A 27,759-nucleotide genomic window follows, 5' to 3' on the forward strand; every position below is an offset into this window, starting at 1 on the left:
CTGTTGCCTGCCGCTTCAGGAAAGGTATCTGGTAGGACCCAGGACCCACATGCTCCTCAGTGCTGCCACCTTCAGACAATCTGAGCAAGCGGGGAGCCCGATCATACATAATTGCAGGAGGGAGGGGCGGGGCGGGAGGAACTGCCTCTGAAAAGGGATAAAAACAAGGCGACTAGAGAAGGTGTGCAGTAAAAGGAAGGTTACGACAGTCTGTAGAGGGAACAGTAGAGCTTGAGTAAATGGACGAGCTGCCGTAGGGAGCTATCTCCCACCTGCTCATTGGGGTCAGATTTCCCCCAGGCCAAATTCTAGCCCCGTGGAGTGCGACCAGAGATAAGCTATCCCACACAAACATTTATCAGTTCACCAGGCGAGAGGTGAAGCGCTCCGCCAAGAAAGGAGATTAAGTACGCGCCACTCGGTGTGCTTCCGGCCTTCTCTCCGCCCCGGAAGTCTTTGGGAGAGAGAGGTTGAAGTGCTCCTCCAACTCCGCGGCCGAACTCTCCAAGCATGCGTACTGAGACGCGAGCCCCTCCTCCCACAATCCTTCCCGTCGGAGCTCACCGCCTACTCAGCCGGAGGGCTGGGCGAACCTTGGATCTCCTTTTGAGGCGCCAAGTGTTTCAGGTTCTGGGCTTGTCGGGAAAACTCTGGAAAACACGTTAGACTAGGTTAGAGCTCACTTGACCATGATCCCTTTCCGCTATAAACCAGTTAGGGCGTCTGGGAAAAGACTACCAAAAACTATGAAACAAAAAACCATTCTCTCGAAGCAGAGCCTGGGTTCTGCACGCTCAGCCCCCACTCCCATTCCAAATACATTCGCACCCGCAGAGGGAAAACACCTCTGAGTTTACCACACAGATAATCCAAACAATGAAGAGATACTCAGGAAGTGGTGGTGAAAAGAAACGGTTGGAACCCAGGGAGGAAACGAAAAGCTCACCAACCGAAGCAATGCAAAGTTCAGGTAACTGAAAGCTGCTTTTGTTGTCACATGCCAGGCAAGGGCAACATTGACTCCTTACTCTTATTTGTAAAGCAAAGGCTTGAGAAAACAGTCCACCCTCTCTGAACCAATGCGTCGCTTAAGCTTAGGCAGAAAGAACCTGGCTTCTGCAGATGTGTTAAGAAATCTATGTCAGAATCCACCTTATAAGGTGTCTCAGGCTGGGTTTGGGGGTTTTTTGGTTTGTTTTTTGCTTTTTGTTTTTCGTTTTTCCCAGCAAGAATCCTTTCCAGATTCTAATCACCCTTAAAGGTTGAAATAAGTCCTGCCTTGACTACGCCTTGCCCCCAAATGAGACACAGAACTTTAATTTGTACCTACTACAAATTTTTACAGTATTTAGATTCTGTAGAGCACGATCTGATGTTCAATTCAGTGGGTCATTTAGTATGACAGTTGTTCCAGAAAGATCAGAATGCTCTCCATAAAAGGATAGATGCTTCCCAAGGATGTATCTGTAATACCTCTTTTTTTTTCCCCCTACTCAGCTAGCTGAATAATTATTTACTTAAAAAAAAACATACTGGCATGTACTATAGGTTCAGTACTCTGCTGGACTCTGGGGATACAAAGATGCAGGAAAGTTCAGCCTCTGGGATTCTGTATGGAATGGAGTAGGGATGTGTATTAGCCATAATATGAGGTGATGAGATGTATAAAATCAGAAAAAGAAAATATTGCAGGTCTTTGGAAACCACCTCTCTCTAGTAAGAAGCTAGATACTGATCAGTGATCCTTTCTCACTGACTTCATTTTTCTCCTTGCATGCTTACAGACTCCCTCATAGTTTTTTTAAAGTTATTTAAACCTTATTTTCCCAAGGTTCCACAGATACCCACTGAGATCTAGAATACACTTACTGTTAGATTTTATGATATAGTATGAAGAAAAAAGTCACAGAGGTAAAAAGAGAAAAACCTATATGCTTTGGAGGATAATCCAATAATGCTTTTACATTAGCCTTCTATTGGTGGACATTCCTTAAGGACATCATTTTCCCTTGACCCAAACAAGAATCTAAACCCAGAAAGCAAATTCAATTTTAGGCCGTCTTTGCATAGACATGGTGCAGACTGGCAACCTCTTTCTGGCTGTTCATGTCTACCATCGCCTAGCTTACTCTTTCCTTGGACTGATTTGGGTTTGAGATTGGGAATGGAAGTGATAAAGCAGGGTTTATCTGCTTTCTGTCTAATTTGATTTTTGGCCAGTTGAGTCTAACCTAATTTAGACAAAAGGAGTTCTTCATAGAATCTATCCTAGCTCATTCACAGATCTCTAAAGGAGAGTTTGTGACCTTAAGGCCTTTGTACCAGCTAAGAATACAGTGTTTTTCTATCTTTCCTGTCTCCTCACTATACGTTAGTTCCTCAAGGACCTCATAGAAGGATAGCTGATCAATGGCCCGACTCTAATGTTACTGGGTCTTGTGGCCAGATCCTATAAAATAACACACCTCTGTATCTAAATGCAGGTACAACCTCTACACTCTTTATAATTTTGTAATACTTGGAGTCTCTCAGAATCTACATTCTTAACATAGTCTTTCTTTAAAAAATTTTTAGTGTGAAAATCCTTCCTGTATTTCCTTGATCACTGTGGCTGTTCTCTCAACCTTTCCCAGCCATTATTTCCCTCTTATGGTTCAATAACAAAAATGATACACCATATTTCAGAACTGGAAGATCTTTTTAGAGCCTGGGTGGCTAAGTAGGTTAAACGTCCAACTCTTGATTTTGGCTCAGGTCAAGATCTGACAGTTTGTGAGTTCCAACACCGCATCAGACTCTGTGCTGACAGGCAGAGCCTCCTTGGGATTCTCTCCCTCTGTCTCTGCCCATCCATCCCCTGCTCATGAGCTTGCTCTCTCTCTCTCTCTCTCTCTCAAGAATAAGTAAATGTTTTTTTAAACTTTTTAAAAAAAGAAAAATCATCTTTAATTGAGAACAGTAAATATTTTTCATTATCTCTCATTGTGGTAAATATTTCCTGAACAGTTTAGAATGAATATGCTACAGAAAAAAAGAAATATATTAACGCAGAATTATAATTGCATATAAGTTCAAAATAAAGAATTTGGCTCAGCATTTCTCAATTCCTGCAAAAATACTTTTAATGCTAATTTACTACCCTATACAACTATTTCTATGGTGTTCATGAGAAATGGAACCTATATTTGAACTAAGATTTACTTGACTACAAAATCTGGAGACTTTTCATTCCTCCACATTGGCTACCACTAGAATAAACTTTAAGATGAAGCTTTATTAAATAAAGTTGATTCTTTATCAAATATGTTAACTGCGATGAAGAACTTCATAGTCACCAATTTTTCCTTATAACATTTTGAGGATTAAGTAGATAACAGGTGACATCTGGAGTATTGCATGAGGTGTGGGAATTCTGCCTTAAATAGTCTTAAATACCTTATAAATATTATCAAGCTGAGTTGAAACTGATTTCTTAAACCCATTATGACTTAGTTTTTCATTGTTTTGCTTTTTGTAAAAATAAAATTCAAATGATGATAATAAGTCACTTAGCATGTATTATACAACTGAATGTATTTGTCAGTGTTATGAGAGGTCACGCTGTAAAATGGTATGCGTTCAGGTTAAAATGGTAAAAATTTTTATTTATATAATAAGCTGAAGCTTACAAAGTATATTTTATGTTCATTATTTTGTTTAATATAAATGTGTTTCTCTAAACTACAGACTTTGGGGGGAGGCATGGGGGGAGAGAGCACAAGCAGGGGAGGGCCAGAGAAAGAGGGGGACAGAGGATCCAGAAGTGGGCTCTGCCTTGACAGGCTGACAGCAGTGAGTCCAATGTGGGGCTGAATTCATGAACATCGAGATCATGACCTGAGCCAAAGTCAGCCACTCAACCAGCTGAGCCACCCAGGTGCCCCTAAACTGCAGACTTAATATGATTCTGAAATTACAACATTTCATGAAATATGTTTAAAAATTACAGCACGTTATCAGTGATCACCTGATTTTTTTCACTTACATTTATTGAGCACCTACTATGTGCTTGCACTGTGTGAAGAACCATATATAAACAATCTAAATAATTTCTCATATAACTCTTGAGGTAGGTTCTATTAATATCTGTTAATATGGTGACAACCATTACATTTTTCACCCAATATCACATAGTTAATGGATAACAGAGCTAGATTTAAAGCCAGTTTGACTCTAGACCTGTTTTCATAGCCATTATGAGGGAAATGTCCCCAACTGTGCTCTACTATCACACGCAATAATTTTTTTCTCAATTCTTATTTGAGATTGGCTGTATGTTTATTTATTAATATGAAAAAGGAAAGTCCAGAGGTAGTTTTTCAGGAGTGATATAGTGACTTCTTCGTGGCAGGGAACCAGGATGCTCTATTATGCTGTTCCATATCTTGATGTGTGCCTCCCAGTCTGACATGAGCTCATGGTCTAAAAATCATTTGCTGGAGTTCCAACCATTATACGCAGCAGGAAGAAAAAATAAAAGTATACATCCCTCCCTTTCAAGGAGGCCTCCTAGAAGAAACGCAGAAAATATGTGCTTACATTTCACTGGCCCAAACTATGTCAACAGGCACATGTAGATATAAAAGAGACAGGGAAATGTAGCCTGTTTCTGGGTACCAGGTTGTATTTCTCAGGAGAAAGGAGTCAATGTAAAAAGAAACGCCTCAGTTTTTTCCACAATCACCCTCTTGGGGAACTTTCCCCTCCTTTGATGTCCATGGTACCCTACCTTCCAGGTTCTCAATATACTTTATTGTAAGAGCACCTACTGTCTCCTCTAATTTTTGTTTTTCTCTCATCTTTCTTTATCTCCCATCCTTTTCTTTTTCCCTTGGTGATGATCCATTCTCAAACTGTGTATCCTCTTTGAGATTCATGCGTTTCAGGTGCCTGCTCAACATTTAAATATAAGTGATCCACCATCACTTCAAATATTCTCAAATCTTAACTCATTTTTTCCTCTGGAATGCCAGATCATCCTCCTAATCTCTTTTCTGTTCAGAAGAGCAGTATCTTCCCATATATAAGCCTTAAACTACTTCTTAGACTACTTCTCTTTGTGCTCCCACATCCAAACAAGTGCCAGTTGTACTGTTTTCATCTCTGTGATCTTTCTGAAATCCACCCCTCACTGAATTCTCACTGTTATTTTGTTGATAGGCTCTCTTACTTATTTGTTGTATTCTAACATTTCAACTGGAATCCTTTTCTAATCTCTCTGTTGCAATTGATCCCACACATATAGTTAGATTAATCTTCCTAAATACAATTTTGAGAATGTCACTCTCATGCTCAAAACTCTCCTATTGCTATGACGTAAGCTTGGCATTGGGTGTTTCAGACAAGCCAGTCTACTTTCAATTTCTCTATCTTCCAGTATCCCCCATTCATACAAGTTACATATTCAACAAACCTTGCCCTTTTCATCTCTGTGCTTCTATTCAGGACTTTATCCCTGCCTGGAAATGCCCTTCCTTCATTTCTTACTATGAATGGTAAACTCTAGAGAACATCACTTTTTAATTACAACATTTAGATAGCACATTTTTTCTTTTTTTTTTAAATTTATACCCAAGTTAATTAACATATACTATAATAATAATTTCAGGAATAGAATTTAGTGATTCATCACTTACATATAACACCCAGTGCTCATCCCAACTTCTGTCCTCCTTAATGCCCCTCACCCTTTAGCCCTTCCACCTACCCAGCAACCCTCAGTTTTTTCTCTGTATTTAAGAGTCTCTTATGGTTTGTCTCCCTCTCTGTTTTTATATGATTTTTCCCTTGCCTTATGTTCATCTGTTTTGTATCTTAAATTCCACATATGAGTGAAATAATATGATTTGTCTTTCTCTGACTGACTTTGTTTAGCATAATACACTGTAGTTCCATCCACATTGTTGCAAATGGCAATATTTTATTCTTTTTGATTGCCGAGTAATATTTCATTGTATGTGTGTATATATATACATATACATATATATATACATATACATGTATATGTATATGTATATATATATGTATATGTATATATATATATACATATACATATATATATATATATACCACGTCTTCTTTGTCCATTCATCAGTTGATGGACATTTGGGCTCTTTCCATACTTTGGCTTTTGTCAATAGTGCTGCTATAAACATGGGGGTGCATGTGCTCCTTCAAATCAGCACTCCTGTATCCTTTAGATAAATACCTAGTAGTGTAATTGCTGGTTCATAGGGTAATTCTATTTTTAATTTTTTTTTAAATTTATATCCAAATTAGCATAAAGTACAACAGTGATTTCAGGAGTAGATTCCTTAGTGCCCCTTACCCATTTAGCCCACCCCCTTCCCACAACCCCTCCAGTAACCCTCAGTTTGTTCTCCCTATTTATGAGTCTCTTATGTTTTTGTCCCCTCCCTGTTTTTATATTATTTTTGCCTCCTTTCCCTTATGTTCATCTGTTCTGTGTCTTAAAGTCCTCATATGAGTGAAGTCATATGATATTTGTCTTTCTCTGACTAAGTTCACTTAGCATAATACCCTCCAGTTCCATCCACGTAGTTGCAAATGGCAAGATTTCGTTCTTTTTGATTGCTGAGTAATACTCCATTGTCTGTATATACCACATCTTCTTTATCCATTAATCCATCGATGGAAATTTGTGCTCTTTCCATACTTTGGCTATTGTCTATAGCACCGCTATAAACATTGTGGTGCATGTGTCCCTTCAAAACAGCACACCTGTATCCCTTGGATAAATACCTAGTAATGCAATTGCTGGGTTGTAGGGTAGTTCTATTTTTAGTTTTTTGAGGAACCTCCACACTGTTTTCCAGAGTGGCTGCACCAGCTTGCATTCCCATATTTTTAATTTTTTGAAGACCCTCCATACTGTTTTCTAGAGTGGCTGCACCAGTTTGCATTCCCACAAGCAGTGCAAAAGAGATCCTCTTTCTCCTCATCCTCACCAACATCTGTTGTTGCCTGAGTTGTTAATGTTAACCATCCTGACAGGTGTGAGGTGGTATCTCATTGTGGGTTTGATTTGTATTTCCCTGATGATGAGTGATGTTGAGCAGTTTTTCATGTGTCTGTTAGCCATCTGGATGTCTTCTTTGGAAAAGTGTCTATTCATGTCTTTTGCCCATTTCTTCACTGGATTATTTGCTTTTCGGGTGTTGAGTTTGATAAGTTCTTTATAGATTCTAGATACTAACCCTTTATCAGATATGTCATTTGCAAGTATCTTCTCCCATTCCATCAGTTGTGTTTTAGTTTTGCTGATAGTTTCCTTCACTGTGCAGAAGCTTTTTATCTTAATGAGGTCCCAATAGTTCATTTTTGCTTTTGTTTCCCTTCCCTTTGGAGACATGTCAAGTAAGAAGTTGCTGTGGCCCAGGTCAAAGAGGTCATTACCTGTTTTCTCCTCTAGGATTTTGATGGCTTCCTGTCTTACGTTTAGGCCTTTCATCCATTTTGAGTTTATTTTTGTATATGGTATAAGAAAGTGGTCCAGGTTCATTCTTCTGCATGTTGCTGTTCAGTTTTCCCAACACCATTTGCTGAAGAGACTGTCTTTATTCCATTGGATATTCTTTCCTGCTTTGTCAAAGATTAGTTGGCCATATGTTTGTAGGTCCATTTCTGGGTTCTCTGTTCTGTTCCACTGATCTGTGTGTCTCTTTTTTGCCAGTACCTTAATGTCTTGATGATTACAGCTTTGTAATACACCTTGAAGTACGGAATTGTGACGCTTCCAGCTTTGGTTTTCTTTCTCAAGATTGCTTTGGCTATTCGGGGTCATTTCTGGTTCCATACAAATTTTAGGATTGTTTGTTCTAGCTCTGTGAAGAATGCTTGTGTTATTTTGATAGGGATTGCAGTGAATATGTAGATTGCTTTGGGTAGTATTGACATTTTAAAAGTATTTGTTCTTCCAATCAATGAGCATGGAATGTTTTTCCGTTTCTTTGTGGCTTCTTCAATTTCTTTCATAAGCTTTCTATAGTTTTCAGTATATAGATATTTCACCTCTTTGTTTAGTTTTATTCCTAGTTATTCTGTAGTTATTGGTGCAATTGTAAATGGAATTGAAATCTGAATTTTTTTCTCATGCTTCATTATTGGTATATAGAAATGCAACCAATTTCTGTACATTGACTTTATATCCTGCGACTTTGCTGAAGTTATGTCTCAGTTCTAAAAGTTTTTTGGTGGAGTCTTTTGGGTTTTCCATATGGAATATCATGTCGTCTGCGAAGAGTGAAAGTTTGACTTCCTCCTTGCTGATTTGGATGCCTTTTATTTCTCTGTGTTGTCTGAATGCTGAGGCTAGGACTTCCAACACTATGTTGAATAGCAATGGTGAGAATGGACATTCCTATTGTGTTCCTGACCTTAGGGGTAAAGTTCTCAGGTTTTCCCCATTGAGGATGCTATTAGCAGTTGGTCTTTCGTATATGATCTTTATGATCTTGAGGTATGATCCTTCTATCCCTACTTTCTTGAGGGTTTTTATCCAGAAAGGATGTTGTATTTTGTCAAATACTTATTGTGATGTATCACATTGACATTGGACCAGCCCTGCATCCCAGGAATAAGTCCCACTTGATCATGGTGAATAATTCTTTTAATGTATTGTTAGATCCAGTTTGCTAGTATCTTGTTGAGAATTTGCATCCATCTCTATCAGGGAAATTGGTCTATTGTTCTCTTAATTTTTATTGGGGTCTTTGTCTGGTTTTGTAATTAATGTAAATGCCGGCCTCATAGAATGGGTTTGGAAGTTTTACTTCCATTTCTATCTTTTGGAACAGCTTCCAAAGAATACGTGTCAACTCTTCTTTAAATATTTGGTAGAATTCTCCCTGGAAAGCCATCGGCCCTGGACTCTTGTTTGCTGCGAGATTTTTGATTACTAATTCTATTTCTATACTGGTTATGGGTGTGTTCAAATTTTCTATTTCTTCCTGTTTCAGTTTTGGTAGTCTATATATTTCTAGGAATTTGTCCATTTCTTCCAGATTGCCCGATTTGTTGGCATATAATTGCTCATAACATTCTCTTATTATTGTTTGTTTTTCTGCAGTGTTGGTTGTGATATCTCCTCTTTCATTAGTGATTTTATTTATTTGGGTCCTTTCCTTTTTCTTTTTGATCATACTGGCTGGGTAGATCAAATTTTGTTAATTCTTTCAAAGAACTCTTGGTTTCATTGATCTGTTCTCCTGTTTGTTTTTTTGGTTTTTTTTTTGGGGGGGGGGTTGTTTTTTTGTTTGTTTTTTTAATTTCAATAGCATTGATTTCTGCTGGTTTGGGGTTTTATTTGCTGTTCTTTTTCCACCTTTTTAAGGTGTAAGGTTAAGTTGTGTATCTGAGACCTTTCTTCCTTCTTTAGGAAGGCCTGGATTGCTATATACTTCCCTCTTATGACCACGTTTCCTGCATCCCAGAGGTTTGGGGCTGTGGTGTTATCATTTTCATTGGCTGCCATGTACTTTTTAATTTCCCGTTTAACTCATTCATTCTTTAATAGGATGTTCTTTAGTCTCCAAGTATTCATGTTCTCTCTAAATGTTTTCTTGTGGTTATTTTGAGTTTCACAGCATTGTTGTCCAAAAATATGCACAGTATGATCTGGATCTTTTTGTACCTATTGAGGGCTGGTTTTCTTGTGATTAATTGACTTATATATTTGGGCGTTTCCACGTTGGGGGCATGAATATTTACAATTATTATATCCTTGTTGATTTTCTGTTTAGATGATCTGTACCCTTCTTCAACACCCTTTCCCTTTCTCTGTCCTCTTTCCACAAAAACAACTCCCTACCCTCCATGGCTACATAGCACATTTTAAAGAGTACATTTTTAATATTTGTTGAACTTTTTAAAAAGGATAGTAAAATATAAAATGAAACACCAGAAAAGCAATATTGCTTTGATACTAGCTTAGTATTTTAAATTTAATGAGAACCAAAATTTTTAAATGTTATGAAACAACAAAGGATTAATGGCTACTCCTTGAGAAAAAGAATGAACCATGTTTATCATAAGTATTCATCTCCTAAAAGTTTTCACAGACAACCACATTTGCTGATAGTTTTTGTTGCTTTTTAAAAAGTATTATTCGGGACACCTGAGTGGCTCAGTAGGTTAAGCATCAGACTCTTGATTTCAGCCAGGTCACGATCATGGTTCATGAGATCAAGTCCCACGTCAGACTCTGCAGACAGTGCAGAGTCTGCTTGGGATTATTTCTCTCCCTCTCTCTCTGCTCTCCCCTGTTCTCTCTCTCTCTCTCTCTCTCTCTCTCTCAAAAATAAATAAATAAACAAACAAACAAATATTTTTTTAAAGCAGGCATAAATACCAGATGAAAATCATAGCTAAGTCTCACGTAACCTAAAAAATGATAATTCCAATATTACTTAAAATATTCCATATTATAGATAAAGATAGAACTTCTCATTTTACTTCATGAAACCAGTATAACTTTAATATCAAAAGGTGATCAAGATTCTACCAAAAAAAGAATAATATAGGTAATCTCTATAATATATACGTAAAAATTTTAGTGAAATAATAGCAAATGGGACACCTGGGTGGATCAGTTGGTTAAGCGTCTGACTCTTGATATCAGCTTACATCATGATCTCACAGTTCATAAATTTGAGCCCAAGTCGGGCTCTGCACTTACAGTGCAAAATTATCAGCGAAATTAATATATGCTCACGTCAATAGATGCAAAAAAGGCATTTGACAAAATTAAAGGACAATTCTAATAAAAATTCTTCATGTATTGGAAATTGAAGGATATCTTTTTAATATAATAAAGAATACTTAAAAAATTAGAAACAGAAAATATTAAATAGCAAAACACTAGAACTATTCCAATTGAAATTAAAAAACAGATGTTTCTATTAAAATCATTAATAATGAATACAATAAAACAAAGTAAATAATGTATTAAATTGGAAAATATATTTTTGCCTTTGTTGTGATCAGATAACAAAATGACACAGGAAAATGTATTAAAATTACCCTAGAACTAATAAGAGAAATAAGTAAAGTAACCGGGTTCAAGTTAAATATATAAAAACCAGTAATTTTTTAATCTATACTAATAAGTAACTAAAAAGGAAATTGTAAAAAAAATCATTTGCAATAATGAAAAAATTATATACATAGAATCATGCAATAGGAAACTCATAGAACCTAAATACAGAAGATGTAAACAATGGAAAGATGCCAAAGTTAAATGGGAAGACAATATCATAAAAATATCAATTAGGCTATTGGCCTAAAAATAGACAAATAGATCAAAAGAACTAAAGAAAAATTCCAGAAATTTTTTCCAATATATGTACCCATTTAATATAAGACAAATATATTTTAAGTGAGAAACAAATGAACTCCTTAATAAATTCGGCTGACACAAATGACTACCCAATTTAAACGACAGTAGAATTTACCCCTATATTTCACATTTAAAAAATAGTTTCCAGTTGGAACAATATAGAGAAGATTTGAATGGCCCCTGTGCTAGGATGGCATACAAATCCATGAAGCATTCCATATTTGGGGCCATTAAGGAGGACACTAATTGTGATGAGCACTGGGTGTTATATGTAAGTGACGAATCACTAAATACTACTGCTGAAACCAATACTACACTACACGCTATATGTTAACTAACTTGAATTTAAATACAATCTTAGAAGAAAAAAATAAAAATAATTTCCAGATTTTTTAAGATGTAAATGTAAAACATGGGACATTAAAATTCATGTGTAAAAATCTAGAAAATTATATGTATGGGCAAGGGAGAGCTTAACCCCTAGAGACAAAAACTTAGAGAAAAGATAGTCCTTATATGACAGTATCAAAATTTAAAAGGAAATGCATATCAGAATGACGTAAAATACCACTTTTTTAGTCATCATAATGACAAAGATTTAAAAGACCAATGAAACATTTTCTGGGAAGATGCAAGAAAATATAATTTCATAATGGATAAATGTGAACTATTGCTTTTTTGTAAAGCTATCTGTGAATATGCCATAGATATCCCATAAAACTTAAATACTATATCATAAAATGATATACATACATTTATCCATATATTTAAACAAACTTTGTACTGTGTAAAAAGTAAACAACAATAAAAAATGAAATACCTATTAATGAAGGGAATGACTGAATCATGTCACCATAAAATACTATGCAGACATTTTGAAGATTGAATTAAAGTCATTGCAGTTAGTTGGCATGATTTCCATCAGGTATTGTTAAGAAGAACAAGATTCAGACAAATGTGAGACATCATTTTTCTAAAACCAAGAATTACCCCGCCCCCCAAAACCACTGTACATGTTAAACGTATATGTGCTTGTATATTTATGTATATGATTAAGCATGGAGTAAATATGAAAGGATGCATATTTGGGCATTAATAGATTACCTAAGTTGGGGAAAAAATGTGGGCCAAGGAGGGGAAGAATAAGGAAGGAATAAATAATTATCACATTTATTCATTGTTTATAAAATAAGAGAAATGCTTCAGGATTATTTAATAAAATTTAATATGTGAAACTTTGGTTGAAAGAGACAAAACAGGGGGTGGGGGGAACAGGCAGAACTGTGAAATGTTTATATTGTTTTAATGCCATGAATGAGGTAAAGCAAGAACATGGTGAAAGGTAAATCGGGTCATATTTCCAGTAAAGGTTGCAACACACATGCATATACCATTTGGGCTCATTTGGGAAATATGTATCTTCCCACTTGATTCAAATGATACCTTGATGAGAAAAATCCAATGCCAAAAGAGGTAAACAGTAATTGGAGGCAGAGCCATATGTGGTCTTGTGAGGTCCATCATGGGGAAAGATGTGGAGAGGCAGTTGGAGAGGTTTTACCACAAAAATGTTGGGTCATGAAGGAAATTAAGTTATGTAAAAATGGGTTAAGTGAAGTTTGCATACTGAGGAGTTTCTCAGGAAGGGACAGATAACATGTTTCTATTACTAACTTTGTCCAAAATCAGTCTGCATAATAAATCACCTGCCTGAAAAGCAGTGGCAACTGCTTGCTCATTCTTTTGTTGTTACTCTGGAAATTGGGTTTGAGATCCAGACAGATGCTGCAACCTGATCCTTAGATTGCTTTCCCTGTCCTTATCATGGGTTACTCTGGGTTGGGTCCTCCTATAATGGATAGTTCCAGTTAACAATTTACTGATCATATGCTTTTAATGGTGAGAAAATAAGGCACACAAATAACAAATGCAATACTTTTGTTTAAAAAAGTGTAACATGGTAAGGTATTTAACTTTTTCTTCAAGAAAGTAAAATGAAGACAAAATGAAAAGTCTTTTAAACTGTGATGTGTGCTTTTTAAAGATTAGAGATCAGTAAATTTGACACTTCTCATCATTTAAATTCAGTACATTAAAAATGGAAACTACATGGTAGTGAGGTACAAATCTCATCTGGCTCAGCTTATAAATTGTTGATAAAAAATTTAAGAATATATTTACATGGCATTTTAAAAAGCCTACTGTCTTGCATAATAGTCCCAAAGGAGCTTATTATAGTTTTAGAAGATTCTCCATTATTAGAATTCTGTTTCAGCATTGTACAGTGTTTTACTAAATATATGTATCTATATTCTTCTGTTATGTAGAACATATTAAATTGATTTGCAGTTCTCATTAATTAAGTCTTCTGACTAAAATCTCATACTCTAAAAATAATTACCTTGAATATTATCAGCCTTAAAAAGGAAGGAAACCCTGTCACATGCTTATGACATGGATGAAACTTGAGAACATTATGCTGAGTGAAATAAGACAGTCACAAAAAGACAAATACTATATGATACCACTTATATGAGGTATCTGAAGTAGTCAAATTCATAGAAACAGAAAGAAGAATGGTGGCTGCCAGGAACTGGTAAAGGAGGAAATGGGGAGTTGTTTAATGGATACAGAGATCCATTTGGAAAGATGAAAAAGCTCTGGAGATACCTTGCACAACAACATGAATACACTTAATACTGAACAATAGTTCATTACTTAAACTACTTAACACTAAAAAATAGTTAAGATGGTAACTTTTATGTGTTTTTTTACCATGATTAAAAATAAAAAATAAGGTTATGATCTTAAAATACACAAGTGTTTATGAAATTTCAAATGTGTTTGATGAAATATACTTTCTTCTCATGGTTGAAATATAAAGGATTTGTTGGTAACATGTCTTTACCTGGGTGAAGGAAAATTCTACTAAAGCCCAGTAAATAAGGTAACAAGTATTTATTAATTCCTTGTTATAAACAAGATATTGAGAGGTATACAACACATTTTTGTAGATACATAGATAGATGATATAGATATGGATATAGATATAGATACAGTAGTTGGTGCAAGTCCTAAAAACGTTAATAAGTGGCAATTCAAGATACAAAAATGTCAAGAAAATAATAGAAGTCACAAGATGGTGCATGATCAGTAGTTAAAGGAAGGTTACTAGATAAAAGAAATCTTTAGCCTAATTGAACTGGCTGAATAACTAACACAAGTGATATGCATATGTTCCACATATACAGTAGATAGTTGAAGACATTTTTCCTAACATATTTGTGGTTAAAAGGAACTGATATTCATTATGTCACATTTTATACAACTATTTGATAAGATATCTGAATTTATCTTTCTTTGCTTCCTCCTCTACTTTTTTTTTTTAGCATATGAAAATTAAGTCTCCAAAAGTAATCCAGTAATTCCAAACTCACACAAACCCAAACCTGGATAAATGTGACTCCAAAACTTTCTGTCAAATTAATTTCAGCTACTAGGACATTAAAGTATAATCTTTCATTTTTCTGCCTTCTCCCTCACATTTCCCCCTGTTTATTCTAATATACCTCGGACACCTCTTTTCCCCTCTTATCAAAACACAAGCACACAAACCCACACACAACTCTGCTTACCCCAGTTCTTGGGATACAGCCTGAGGTGGCAACATAATCAGATAGGAAAAGTAAAGGAGAGAAGAATCTTCGGGCCCCGTTCTTGAAGGTCATCCCATTCGCCACCAACTACCAAGAATCTCATTATCTAGTGGTCTTTTAGTCATTCTTCTTATTCCTACTCTCCACTAATGCACACACTTCACAGAGAATGTTATAATAGGTGTGGTAAACATATCTTAGGAAATCCTTGGAATGACCACACCAATTCCTAGGTATTTGCTAGAATTCTTTCCTGTGCCTGGAGTACATACACTCTTCCAGTAACGTGTCCTAACTTTATTTTCATTTTTACACTCATATTTTTATTTGTAATATGTAGGAGTTGGAAAATGATTTCTAGACTCATTTTTTAATCTGTAATATTTAAGATTCTGGAAACAAAATTTTTTTAAAAAGTTTTTTCAAAAAGGGCACTAGATGGCACAATTTTACCAATTTATGCTAATAAAGTCATTCATCCTCGTATTCACAAATAAAATAATTTCTTTTTATAAATAGTTACATGTAAATAATTTAATAGGAAACCTGTATAACAATAAAGAGAAAAGTTCTTGACAATATAATATTTCCAATATACCATGTTTTATGGCCTTATTTATGAACATAGCAAGCACAATTCTAGCATTGGATGAATAATTTAACCCAGAGAGAACAGCCATCTCTATAGTGAAATACACCAAAAACCTATGGATGTTTAACATTCATGTCTATCAAATGTACATTTTTATAGTATTACTAATACATAATAAAACACTATAATATAGTAAAGTGGACTGATAATTCCACTGACTTTGAATGCTTAAAATCAGATGCTAGTGAATGTTTCTTACTTCACTGCTTGCCTTAAGCTCATTATATCCAGTTAGGAACCTTGTCTCCTCGTGCTTAAAAATGAATAAATTCATCCAGTAACAATAGAAAATGACTAAGGTCTATTCAATTTAGTAGCCACTTGACCTTTTATTTGCTAAAAGTACCATATTTAGAGCAAAAGTCCCAGATCTATCTAATGTTTTCACTATCAACTTCATTTTCTGGAATTATTTATATTTCACAAAGTTTATCAGTTCTTGAACTGTATCTTGACATACAGGACAGCACATCAGCCAAACAAACAGAATGTACACCTCACCTGGACAATCTCCCAACCCTGGCTCAGGTTCTTGGAGAAGTCTTGCCTAATTACCTAGTGTATACTTCCACCAGATGGTACAATCAACTGTGGTAAATCCTTATTTAAGAGACTAATAGGGAAATGTCTCTACTTTTGCCTAATGAAAAAGTTCTCCTGTTTAGAGGAAAGTCATCATCATGGACAAAAGAAACAGCTTCTAGAGGATCACATATGAAAAGAGGAGTAGGGAAAATGACATCTACATTGTTAGCTACACTGGGCTACTCTAAATATTAACAGAGTAAATATAGCCAAATTGCCCTTATATTTCAACAAACCAGGCAAAGCAGTGTGGTGAATGGCCTGAGGGAGTAAGAGAACAAGAAGTTGGATAATTACTAGAGAGGACCTCTTGAAGCAGTACTGGAGATCCTTGAAAGTTAATGATTCCATGAATAGCTCATCAATGGTAATGCTAAGTGGACAATGATTTCTTATAGAAAGTTGTTCCCAGACATCAAAGATGACTTACCCTATAACCGCTGAACAAATATCAGCAGTATCTGCCAAATTCTACTACATGTTTTACATAAAGACATGAAAGAAATTCCAAATTTGAAACCATAACACTGTTGCCAACCATCAGCCCAACAAGTTAATCAGCTGTCTAAGATCGGTTACCATGATAGGATAGGAAAGATAGATTCTGTTCTTTTTGTTCTTAAATGCTAGGCTTCACTTCAAAAAGTCTTTTTTCTCTTCCCTTAAAATAATGTTTAACTGATATTGTAACCAATGTGTACTACCCACTGTGATAAATAAGGAGGAAAATAGAGTAATAACAGGATATACTGTTCTTCGTAAGAAATGTGTGTATGTATGTATATATATAGGGAGAGAGAGAGCGAGAGAGAGAGGGAGACTAGAGAGAATATATGAGCCCTTTTAGCACTTCTCAAGAGAAACATTATAATGTGAGTACATAGTGGACATTATTGTTTATTCCCCAACATGTCAATTCCACCGCAGAAAACTATCTGAGTAAACAATGGTAATTCATTCCCTTTGACAATGATTAATTCAGAAAGGGTTTGTGACCTAACTATGGCTATTGTAGGCATAATTCTAAAATGAGTCCTTAAAGATTTCTCACCCTAATCCCTGAAGCCTATGAACATGGTGAGATGTCACTTTCATGCTTGTGTTCTCTTCTTTGGCACAGTCTTAAGAAAGAGAAATTATCTAGGCAAGCTTAAAATCTAATCACACCAGCTCTAAAAAGCAGAGGGGTTTCTTCAGATGATAGCAAAAAAAGTCAGAGATGGGACACCTGGGTGGCTCAGTTGGTTGAGCGTCAGACTTTGGTTCAGGTCATGATCTCAAGTTCAAGCCCCACATCGGGCTCTGTGCTGACAGCTCAGAGCCTGGAGCCTGCTTTTAGATTCGTGTCTCCCTCTCTCTCTGCCCCTTCCCTGCTCACTCTCTCTCTCTCTCTCTCTCTCTCTCTCTCAAAAATGAATAAACATTTAAAAAAATTTTTAAAAAGAAAGAGATTCAAAACAATAGGATAGAAGAGAACCACTTGACGAGGAATGCAGACAGCCCCAAATTACTCAGATCCACCCCTTAGCTAATAGCCAGCAAGGAAATGAGGATGTTGGTCTTATTACCACAGGGAACTAGATTTTGTGAACAATCTGAATGAGCTTGGAAGTGAGTTTTTCCTCAACTCTTCCAGAAAGAAGCCCAGCATCCTCTACAAACTGGACATTAGCCTTGTGAGTTTCTAAACACAGAACCCAGTAGAGCCCACCCAGATTTCTATCCTATAGAACTATAAGATGACAAATGAATGTTGCTATAAGCTACTAAGTTTGTGGCCATTTGTTACAACAGCAATAACAAATTAATCCAGTGGCCAAAGAATTGTAAAATATAGTCTACTAGTGATTCTGAGGAAATTGTATTTCTACAAGAGAGCCACAGGACAAAATGGTGTCTCTTCTTTTTTTGAATGTTACTATGTCTAGACCTAATGAGCAGAACTAATTTGTGGATATATAGAATTATGTTGTTGAAATTCCTAAAACTAAATCATCCTTAAAATCACAGAATAAATATACTTGATAATAATGTACGGGACATAAGCATATTAGAAAATAGAGTAAACCTATGTCTTCATGCTACTGAAGAGACTAACCTTGGAGCTGACCCTACTTCAGGAATAACAGATATGTGAGATAATCTTTTTGTTGTTTAAGCCAGTTGGAGGGAAGATTTCCGTTAGGGACAAAATATTTTAACTGATAAGACATTGATATAAAACTAGTATAGTTACATCTAGAGACCCAGTGTTAAGTAAAAGAACACTGAAATGAGAGACTTGAGATAACATATATCCAGCCGTAGTTATGTATTTATTTAATTTCTCATACATTTATGAAAGTATTTAATTTTCTCCCCTTTTTAATTTATATATCTAATGAAATAGAAAACATTGGAAAGAAGATTATATGGAAGAGATTTCTGTGATGACATGAAAAATTTATACCTAATGTCAATACAGCTTGTTAAGAAATTTCAAGTTTGGCCAACAAAAGTGATGCTTTATTTCCATGTTGTGAAATACCAAAACATTGCCAATACATAGAAATTTGTAACTAGTTAGTTATCTAAGTATGAAAGGAGGTATCGAGATTGGGATAGAGATTTGGAAGTCAGCATATGAGAGGTGCCTGGGTGGCTCAGTCAGTTGAGTGGCTGACTTTGGCTCAGGTCATGATCTCACAGTTTATGAGTTCAAGCCACACGTTGGCCTCTGCACTGGTAGCACAGAGCCTGCTTGAGATTCTCTCTCTTACCTCTCTCTCTGCCCCTTCCCCACTCATGCTTTTTCTCCCTCAAAATAAACTTTAAAAAAAAAAAGGGAAGAGAGATTAATGGTCACCCAACATAAGACAAAAAGAGACAAACAGTGCCTGAAGATAGGAAGAACCCTCAGACACAACTAAGATTAAAGACCTGTAGGCAAAAGAGGAGGATCCTGTGAATGAAAATAATAAAATCGTTTAGGCATATGTGATTAGAATCAGAATAAATAATGTCAGGAAAGCTAAAAGCATAGAGGATGGAGCTTTGAGACCTGTTTGTCCAACAATCAGAAGTAGAAGAGAGATTTAGTAAGATAAAGATTGAAGTGGATTGTCTGAATTTGGCATTTTTAATGCATTATTTATTTCAGTACAGATAATCTCAGTCATGGGCTGAAGAAGGTGGGGGATAAGCAGAAGCCAGATTGCTGTGAGTTGAGCAGTGGGAGGAACACTTCATCTCCTGAGACTGGAGGGAAGGAAATAAGGATCAATGCAGATGTTTATCACAATGGAAATATGCAAATGAAGGCACATGGAAATAATACAACAGCAGGGTACCTAAGCTCAAGTGAAGTAATTACAAGGAGAACAATGCTCAAAAGATTTCCTAAAACACCATCTTACACAATCAGAATAGTTATCGATGTCCAGAATATGATACCAACCTCAGTGTAGCTATAAGTAAAACATTAATTTACTTTCTGCAATTGTCAGTACAGAATGCTACTGGGGGTGTTCTCTAAAGAATTTGGATATGAGTTAAATAAAATTGTCTTCAAAGAATAAAACTATGTACTTACATGTAATTCATTTATAGGCAAAGTCACCTGAAAGACAGAATTCTTGCCAAGTCAAGCCTGCAATATTTGAGGTAACTTATTGAATATATTAACATAGCTAATGAAAGAATGTATCCATAAAAAAGGGAAGGAAGTATTGATTGGCTATGGAAGGAAATAAAAAGCAAATCACTCAGGCAAAGCCACCCCAATACAGAGATGAATATTTTTGTCTTGCTGGCCAGGCTATTCCTGGTGGGAAGACCAATAGAGAAAATATATGCACAAAAATTATTATAATTCAACCTATAGAGTACCATGGTAATTAAGAGGAAAGGAGATAACTTCTAATTGATCAGTGATATATGAGGACTGAAGCAAGGAAGAATGAAATGTCAGGAATATGGAAGAATTTGCTATTGTTCTATAATTTTTTCATTTCTGTGTTTTGTTTTCTCAACCAAGTTACCAAGTTCATTCTGGTCAGGGACTCATAGATCGCAAAACAAAAAACAAAACAAAACAAAATCTCAACACCACTTGCTCTAGAGTAGGATTACAACTAAACTCCTACAGGTTTGCCAGCAAATATGTAGAATATACTCTTTCCAATGACCTCATGGGAATTTCTGTCAACTTGGCACCTCATATGGAATAGTATCAAAGCTCTTACTTCTGGGGTGCTGGCTGGCTCAGTGGGTAGAGTATGTAACTCTTATCTCAGGTTTATGAGTTCAAGCCCCACATTGGATGTAAAGTTTACTGGAAAAAAAAAAAAAAGTAGAAGAAGAAGAAGAAGAAGAAGAAGCAGCAGCTTACTTCTGATTTCCAGAGCAGGTTTACAAAGTACATAGAGCTACTTACAGTTGATATCTTGAGGCCATGAAAAGAAGTGGCAAGTAATTAAGCCAAAGTTATGCAACCTGTGAGATCAAAGACCCACCACAAAGATAGGACAGGACAATCTTCATGTACCAAATATTTGTTACGGATCTGCTGAATGCTAGGTCTTGATCTAGGCACTACAGAAACAGAGACATAAGAACACATTATCCTTAGTGTTAAGGACATGACAGTCTAATGCAGAGATAAGTGAACTACAGCCCATATTCCATACTCCATTCACTGCCTGTTTTTACAATAAAGTTTTATTGTAACAGTCACACATTCATTTTCATATTATTGATGAATGCTTTCCAGCTACAACAGAGCTAGATAGTTGCAAAAACAAACCATATAGCCTTCAAAACTATATATATATCTATATATATATCTATATATATATCTATATATATATCTATATATATATCTATATATATATCTATATATATAGATATATATTACAGTTTTTCTAATGAAATAAGTTGCAGACATCATTCCCCTTAACCTTAAATGCTTCAGTTTATATTTTCTAACAAGGGAATTCACTCACATAACCATAATAAAATGATCAAAATCAGGACATTTAACCTTGAACAATATTATTTAAATTGAAATTTTACCAGTTGTTCTTATGTTCTTATTTCATTTATAGCAAAAAAAAAAAATCTGGTGCAGAATCCAGTCTGGATTACACTTTACATTTAGTGTTTATGTCTCTTTTGTCTCTTCTTTACCCTAAAATAATTCATTAGTCAGGGAGCCTGGGTGGCTCAGTCAGTTAAGTGTCCAACTTCAGCTCAGGTCATGATCTCACAGGTTGTGGGTCTGAGCCCCGCATCAGGCTTTGTGCTGACAGCTCAGAGCCTGGAGCCAGCTACAGATTCTATGTGTCCATCTCTCTCTGCCCCTCTCCTACTCTCTCTCTCTCTCTCTCTCTCTTTCTCTCTCTCTCTCAAAAGTACATAAATATTAAAGTTTTTTTAATAAGTCATTAGTTTTTCATGATATTGATATTTTTTTAAGAGCATATAGACCAGTTATACATCCTCACTTTCGGTTCATCTAATGATTAGATTCAGGGTATGCATTTTTGGCAGGAATACTATGAATGTGATCCTGTGTTCTTACCAGTATTTCACATCACAAGGCACATGATGTTGACTTTTCCCACTATTTATGATGTTAACTTTTTAAATGTTTGTTTATTTATTTTTGAGAGATAGAGCACAAACTAGAGAGGAGAAGAGAGAGACAGAGGGAGACACAGAATATGAAGCAGGCTCTGGGCTCTGAGCTGTCAACACAGAGCCCAATGCAGGGCTCGAACCCAAAAACTGTGAGATCATGACTGAGCCAAGGTCAGACACTTAACTGACTGAGCCACCCAGACACCCTGGTAATGTTAACTTTGATTGCTCAGTTAAGGTGACGTTTGCCAAGTTTCTTCATTATAAACATATTACTTTTCTTTCTGTAATTAATTAGTAATTTGTGATTAGAAACTTTGAGACCATGTAGATATCCTATTCTTTATCAATGGGATAGTTTCAGTACCCATTGTTGATTCATACCTGAATCAGTTGTCACCTAATAATAGATTTTTTACTTCCCATTGGAGAGGAATAGTCAAAAAGGCAATGGGCAGACTCCTTAAACTCATAGTATCATCTGCCCCTGACAGACAGTTGAACTAAAAACTTCAGGTACCTTTTAGACCAAAAATGAGAATTAAGTTGGAGACTTTAAAGGAAGCAGATATGTCAAATGTATTAGAACCTGCTGCTATTATAGCTATCACAGCCATTAATGAGAAGAGGCCCGCATACTAGTTTAGAATGATTTATTAAATAGTTAAGCTCTACCTGAAAGGAAAACTTACGTATATATCCCTGACTTGTGGATTTCTCAGACAAATCAAAGAAAACAGAAAGAAATATTAGGACCAAACATTTAACTTAAGATGATTTTTGTCTTAAACTTTATCAAAAACAAAGTGACACAGTTATAGGATCAGCATGAATTTAACTCAGATTGAGAAGGGACTTATCCATGGTTTGTGCTCAGAAAGAAAAGGAGGATATTGTAGGTGAGGGAAAATCTTTTCTTCTACCCATCTTAGTTTTTCTAGCTATGGTCCTGCAAATTAGACTGATCAAAAACAGATTAATAAGAGAAAAACAAGGTTATTAACATGTGCATTGTGCATATACACAGGGGAGTACTCAGTGATGGGTAAACCCCAAATGACTGGTTGGAACTTGAGTTTAAATACCACCCAAGAAAAAGGAGTTTGGGGCATTTGAGAAGGGGAGGCCAGTTATGTGAAAGTGACTAAGAAAAGTATGGTACACAGGGATTGTTGGATGAGATTTGTTATGCAGATTAAAATTGGTGCCTTCTCGAATGGCCAGTTGTTAAAGGTCCTCCTCTTATTGGTAGGAGAGATTGAGGACATCTCTAGAAATAAACATTTCCTTTATATAGCATGGTATGTTAACCAACTGGAATTAAAAACTTAAAAAAAAAGAATTTCCTTTATAAATGTAATTTCCTTTACAATAATAAAACTTGTGTCCTGTTTTTAGGGCTTTTCCTGCATCTGCTAGTTTTCAATGGCCTTTACTTCAAAATAATCCATATGCCAAAGAGGTGTATTTTGTGGTGGCATATTTGGATACTCCTCAATATTTATAAAGGACTAGGAATTCTACTGGTTCCTGCAGTAGTGGGAAGAGAATCCATCTCAAGCTGCCAGAACCTAGTTTTGCAAATAGAGTTCGATGTTCTTTACTCTTTCCCTCCATGAGATGGGTAGCAAAGAACATGCCTACAAGGCTTCTTCAGGTCATACCCAGTATTTTAGGCAAAGCATGATGCTGGAAAACTATAAAGGATTGACACAAATGAGATGACCTTGATAAATTTTAGGGATAAATATTATTCAATTTTTTTCAATTTTTTTTATTGTGGTAAAATACATATGATGTAAAATTTACCATCTTGATAATTATTAAATGTACAGTTCAATGGTATTAGATACATTCAAAATGTTTGTTGTGCAGCCATCACCACTATCTATCTCTATAACTCTTTTTATTTTGTAAACCTGAAACTCTATACTCATTAAAAACAAAACCAAACAAACAAAACCAAACAAACAAACAAAAACAAAACTCTTCATTCGCCCCTTCCCCTAGCCGCTGGAAATCACCATTCTACTTTCTGTACAATGGCTTTGACTACTCTAAGTATTTTATGTCAGTGAAATCATATAGTACTGTCTTTTTGTGACTGGCCTATTTTATTTAGTATAATGTACTCAAGGTTAATCCATGTTGTAGCATGTGTCAAAATCTCCTTACTTTTTAAGGCTGAATAATATTTCATTGTATATGTGTACAACATTTTGCTTATCCATTCATCAGTTGATGGACACATGGGTTGCTTCCACATTTTAGCTATTGTGAATAATGCTGCATCATACATGGGTATACAAATATCTCTGAGATTCTGCTTCCAATTCTTTTGGATATATACATAGAAGTAGAATTGCTGGATCATATAGTAATTCTATTTTTAACTTTTTGAGAAACCATCATACTGTTTCCACAGAAGTTGTCCCATTTTAGACTTCTACCAATAATGTACCAGGGTTCTAATTTCTTCAAATCTTAACAGCCATCATAATGGATATGAGATAGGATTTCATTATAGTTTTGATTTGCATTTACCTAATGATTGATTATGTTGAGCATCTTTTCATATGCTTATTGTCCATTTGTAATCTTTCTTGGAGAGATGTCTATTCAAATTCTTCACTCATTTTTGCATTGCATTGTTTGGTTTGCTATTTACTGAGTTTCAGGAGTTCTCAATGTCGTCTGGATATTAATCCTTTATCAGATATGATTGCTATATATTTTCTCCCATTCTGTGTGTTCCCTTTTTACTATGTTAATATTGTCTTTTGATGCATTATTTTTTTTAAATTTTACAAAGTTCAATTTGTCTTTTTTTTTTATGTTTTGTGATCTTGGTGTCATATCCAAGAAATCATTGCCAAATCTAATACTGTGAAGCTTTTGCCCTGTTTTCTTCTGAAAGTTTTTTAGTTTTCAGTTTTACATTTAGATCTTAGATCCATTTTCAATTACATTTTGTATATGGTTGGGTAAGGGTCCAACTTCATTCTTTTGCATACGGATATCCAGTTTTAGCAACACCATTTGTTGGAAAGATTGTCCTTCCATTGAATGGTCTTGGTACCCTTGTCAAGAATCAGTGAACCATATATAAGAAGGTTTATTTCTGGGCTATCAATTCTATTTCATTGATAATTATGTCTGTCTTTATGCCAGTACCATGCTGCTTGGATTACTGTTGCTTTATAATAAGTGTTGAAGTCAAGAAATGTGAGTCCTCTAGCTTTGTTCTCCTTTTTCAAGATTGTTTTGGCTACTGGGGATCCCTTGAGATTTGATATGAATTTTAGGATGGGTTTTTCTATTTCTGCAAAAAACATTGCTAGGATATTGATAGGGATTGCATTGAATCTGTAGATTTCTTTGGGTGGTATTTACATCTTAACAAAATAAGTCCTCCAATCCATGAACATGGGATGTGTTTCCATTTATTTATGTCTCCTTAATTTCTTTCGGCAATGTTTTATAGTTGTCACTGTACAAATCTTTCATGTTCTTGGTTGATTCCTAAGTGTTTTATTCTTTTTGGTGTTATTATAAATGAAATTGCTTGCATAATTTCCTTTTCAGATTGTTCATTGTTAATGTATAGAAATGCGTCTTATTTTTATGTGTTGACATTGTATCCTGCTACTTTGTAGAATTTATTAGTTCTAACGGGTTTTTTTTTTGTAGAATCTTTAGAGTTTTCCACATATATGATCATATCATCTGCAAACAGATAATTTTACTTCTTCCTTTTCAATTTGGGTGCCTTGTATTACTTTTTCTTGCCTAATTTCTCTGGTTAAAACTTTTGATGCAATTAACTCATAGTTTTAAAGAAGTTTCATAACTTCATAAATTCTTCATTGCTTATTAAAAGGCTTAGGTTGTTTTGTTTTGGTTTGGTTTGGTTTTTCAGACCTTGTCATTAGTCAAGCACTCTTAAGAGTTGGAGGCAGTGCTAGGGAGTAAAAAAAGTAAAGTATTTCAGATATCGTTCAGAGCCATCAATCAAAGGACACCCTCACATGTGCTCGGGAGAGCTCAAATAAGCAAGAGTTTTCTGCATTGATCTTTTTGACTAAACCCATAAAGTCAACTCATAATCCAGTATAAAGGAGTATTATATTTAAAAACAATTTGTAGAATGAGAATTAACAATCATAGAGTGCATAATCTATGAGTTAGCACTATATAATCTTTAGAAGAATCATGTATGGTTTTATTTACAAAAAAGAAAACTAAAGTTCAAAAACATCGAGTGACTTATAAGTTACAGGGCTAAGATAAAAGCCCAGTTCTGAATCTAGAATCCTTTTCACAGTGCTTATGTATTACTCTTATACTAGCAGGTATTTGTTTGAGAACAACCAAGAAAAGGAAATGACTGAGGTCAAAATAATTTATAAAGTGAATTTAAAATGCTTTTTGTACAACTTTCAAATTTGAGTTTTGGTTGTAAGAACTTTCAGTTCATGAAAAGAAATTGTTCCATACACCACTGCAATAGTACTAATAGCTATTAAATACTAATAGTTATGTCTAGTTATTATTGCTGTAGAACACCCAGTAGCTTCTCTACAGTAAAGGCATTTAACAGGGATGGAGTTCATCAAACTCAGAGTAACTACACAGATATAAAAACTAAAGAATGCAAAAATTAAAATAAGACGTGCTACAGTAATGGGATTGTGTATGATTTCACTTTCTTTTAACAAATAAAAATCACTGCCATGGGCCACAGGCAGCCAATCAGGCAAGTCAGGGTGGCCTTGTGGCCCTGGAAGGAGGGCCCTTCTCCCTCAGCTCTGGGAGACTTCCCTGGCCCCAGCTGTCAACTCCCCCCCCCAACCACCCCCCCCCCCCCCCCCCCCCCACCCCCCCCACCCCCCGAGCCCAAGGTGGAGTGCAGGGATGGGGCACCAAGCTGGGTCTCAGAATTCTGACCTTCAAGAAAATCCTTCCATGATTGGACAGGACCCCTGGGGTAAACATTGCAAACCTTCAACCTATTCACTATTACATCTTCAAAAATGAATCACCGTTGGAACAAAAGCTAAGAGAATTAAGACAAGAAACACAAGAATGGAACCAAGAGTTCTGGGAAAACCAGAATTTGACATTTCGTAAGGAAACAGAAGAATTTATTTGCTCAAGACTGAAAGTTAAAGGCCTGGAACTGAGAGCCAGATCAGGTCAAAATGCAACATTTGACCAGAAAAAATGGCTGACTTTTACAAGGAATTTTTAAGTAAAAATTTTCAGAAGCACATGTATTATAACAGTGGAGCAGCCATCACTGTGTGCCTCTGCCAGATGCAGGAGGAGGTGCTGAGTTGTACAGCACCTGTGAGGTATTCTTACCAAAAAAAATGGAGTGAAATCTAGTGAGACCTCCAAACTCAATACCAGTTCACAGGAAAAAGAGACTGGTAGAAATATAATTTTGCTATCACCTTCTTCATGGGAAAAGTGACCCTGGAAAGGGTTTGGAACAAGCTTACACCAAACAAAAGAAGACCAGCACTTAGAAGCCTACCCTGAACCACCCACCGATGTCCAAGTTTCCAGGAGAAGCAACTATTTTGGGAGTTCATTTACAAGGGCTCTAAAAACCTGTTAGGGAACTGAGTCCTACACCTTTTTTATGGGGGCCCCTTGGCTTATGTCAGCACAGGGTGGACTGGAAGAGGAGTCCTGGTAAGCAGGGGGCCATGTGACTCTGTCCCCACTGTGGATTCCAAGCTGGTCCTGGGTCACAGACATGATATCAAATAAAACCCAAGCACTGTGTAAAAATAAATAAGTAAATAAATAAAAGTAATTTGTCGCTATTATCATGGTTATTTTTA

The 27,759-nt window shown here is 35.7% G+C and overlaps 1 protein-coding gene, 1 non-coding gene and 1 pseudogene across 2 annotated transcripts in view; 2 read left to right on the forward strand and 1 right to left on the reverse strand.

The window, feature by feature from the left end:
• The window catches only part of STPG2 (sperm tail PG-rich repeat containing 2), a 594,553-nt gene extending 593,762 nt beyond the window's left edge, over window positions 1-791 (reverse strand). The window contains exon 1 of the mRNA XM_049630905.1: window positions 1-791. Within this exon, the coding sequence (XP_049486862.1) occupies window positions 1-109 (109 nt within the window). The 5' untranslated portion in view covers window positions 110-791.
• On the forward strand, window positions 690-27,759 carry LOC125922392 (cytochrome c oxidase assembly factor 8-like; annotated as a pseudogene).
• Window positions 11,516-11,620, forward strand: LOC125924109 (U6 spliceosomal RNA). Its single transcript, XR_007458291.1, has one exon. It is a non-coding gene; the product is annotated as a U6 spliceosomal RNA (small nuclear RNA).

This window comes from Panthera uncia, chromosome B1 (assembly GCF_023721935.1).
Source record: "Panthera uncia isolate 11264 chromosome B1, Puncia_PCG_1.0, whole genome shotgun sequence".
Lineage (NCBI taxonomy): Eukaryota > Metazoa > Chordata > Mammalia > Carnivora > Felidae > Panthera > Panthera uncia.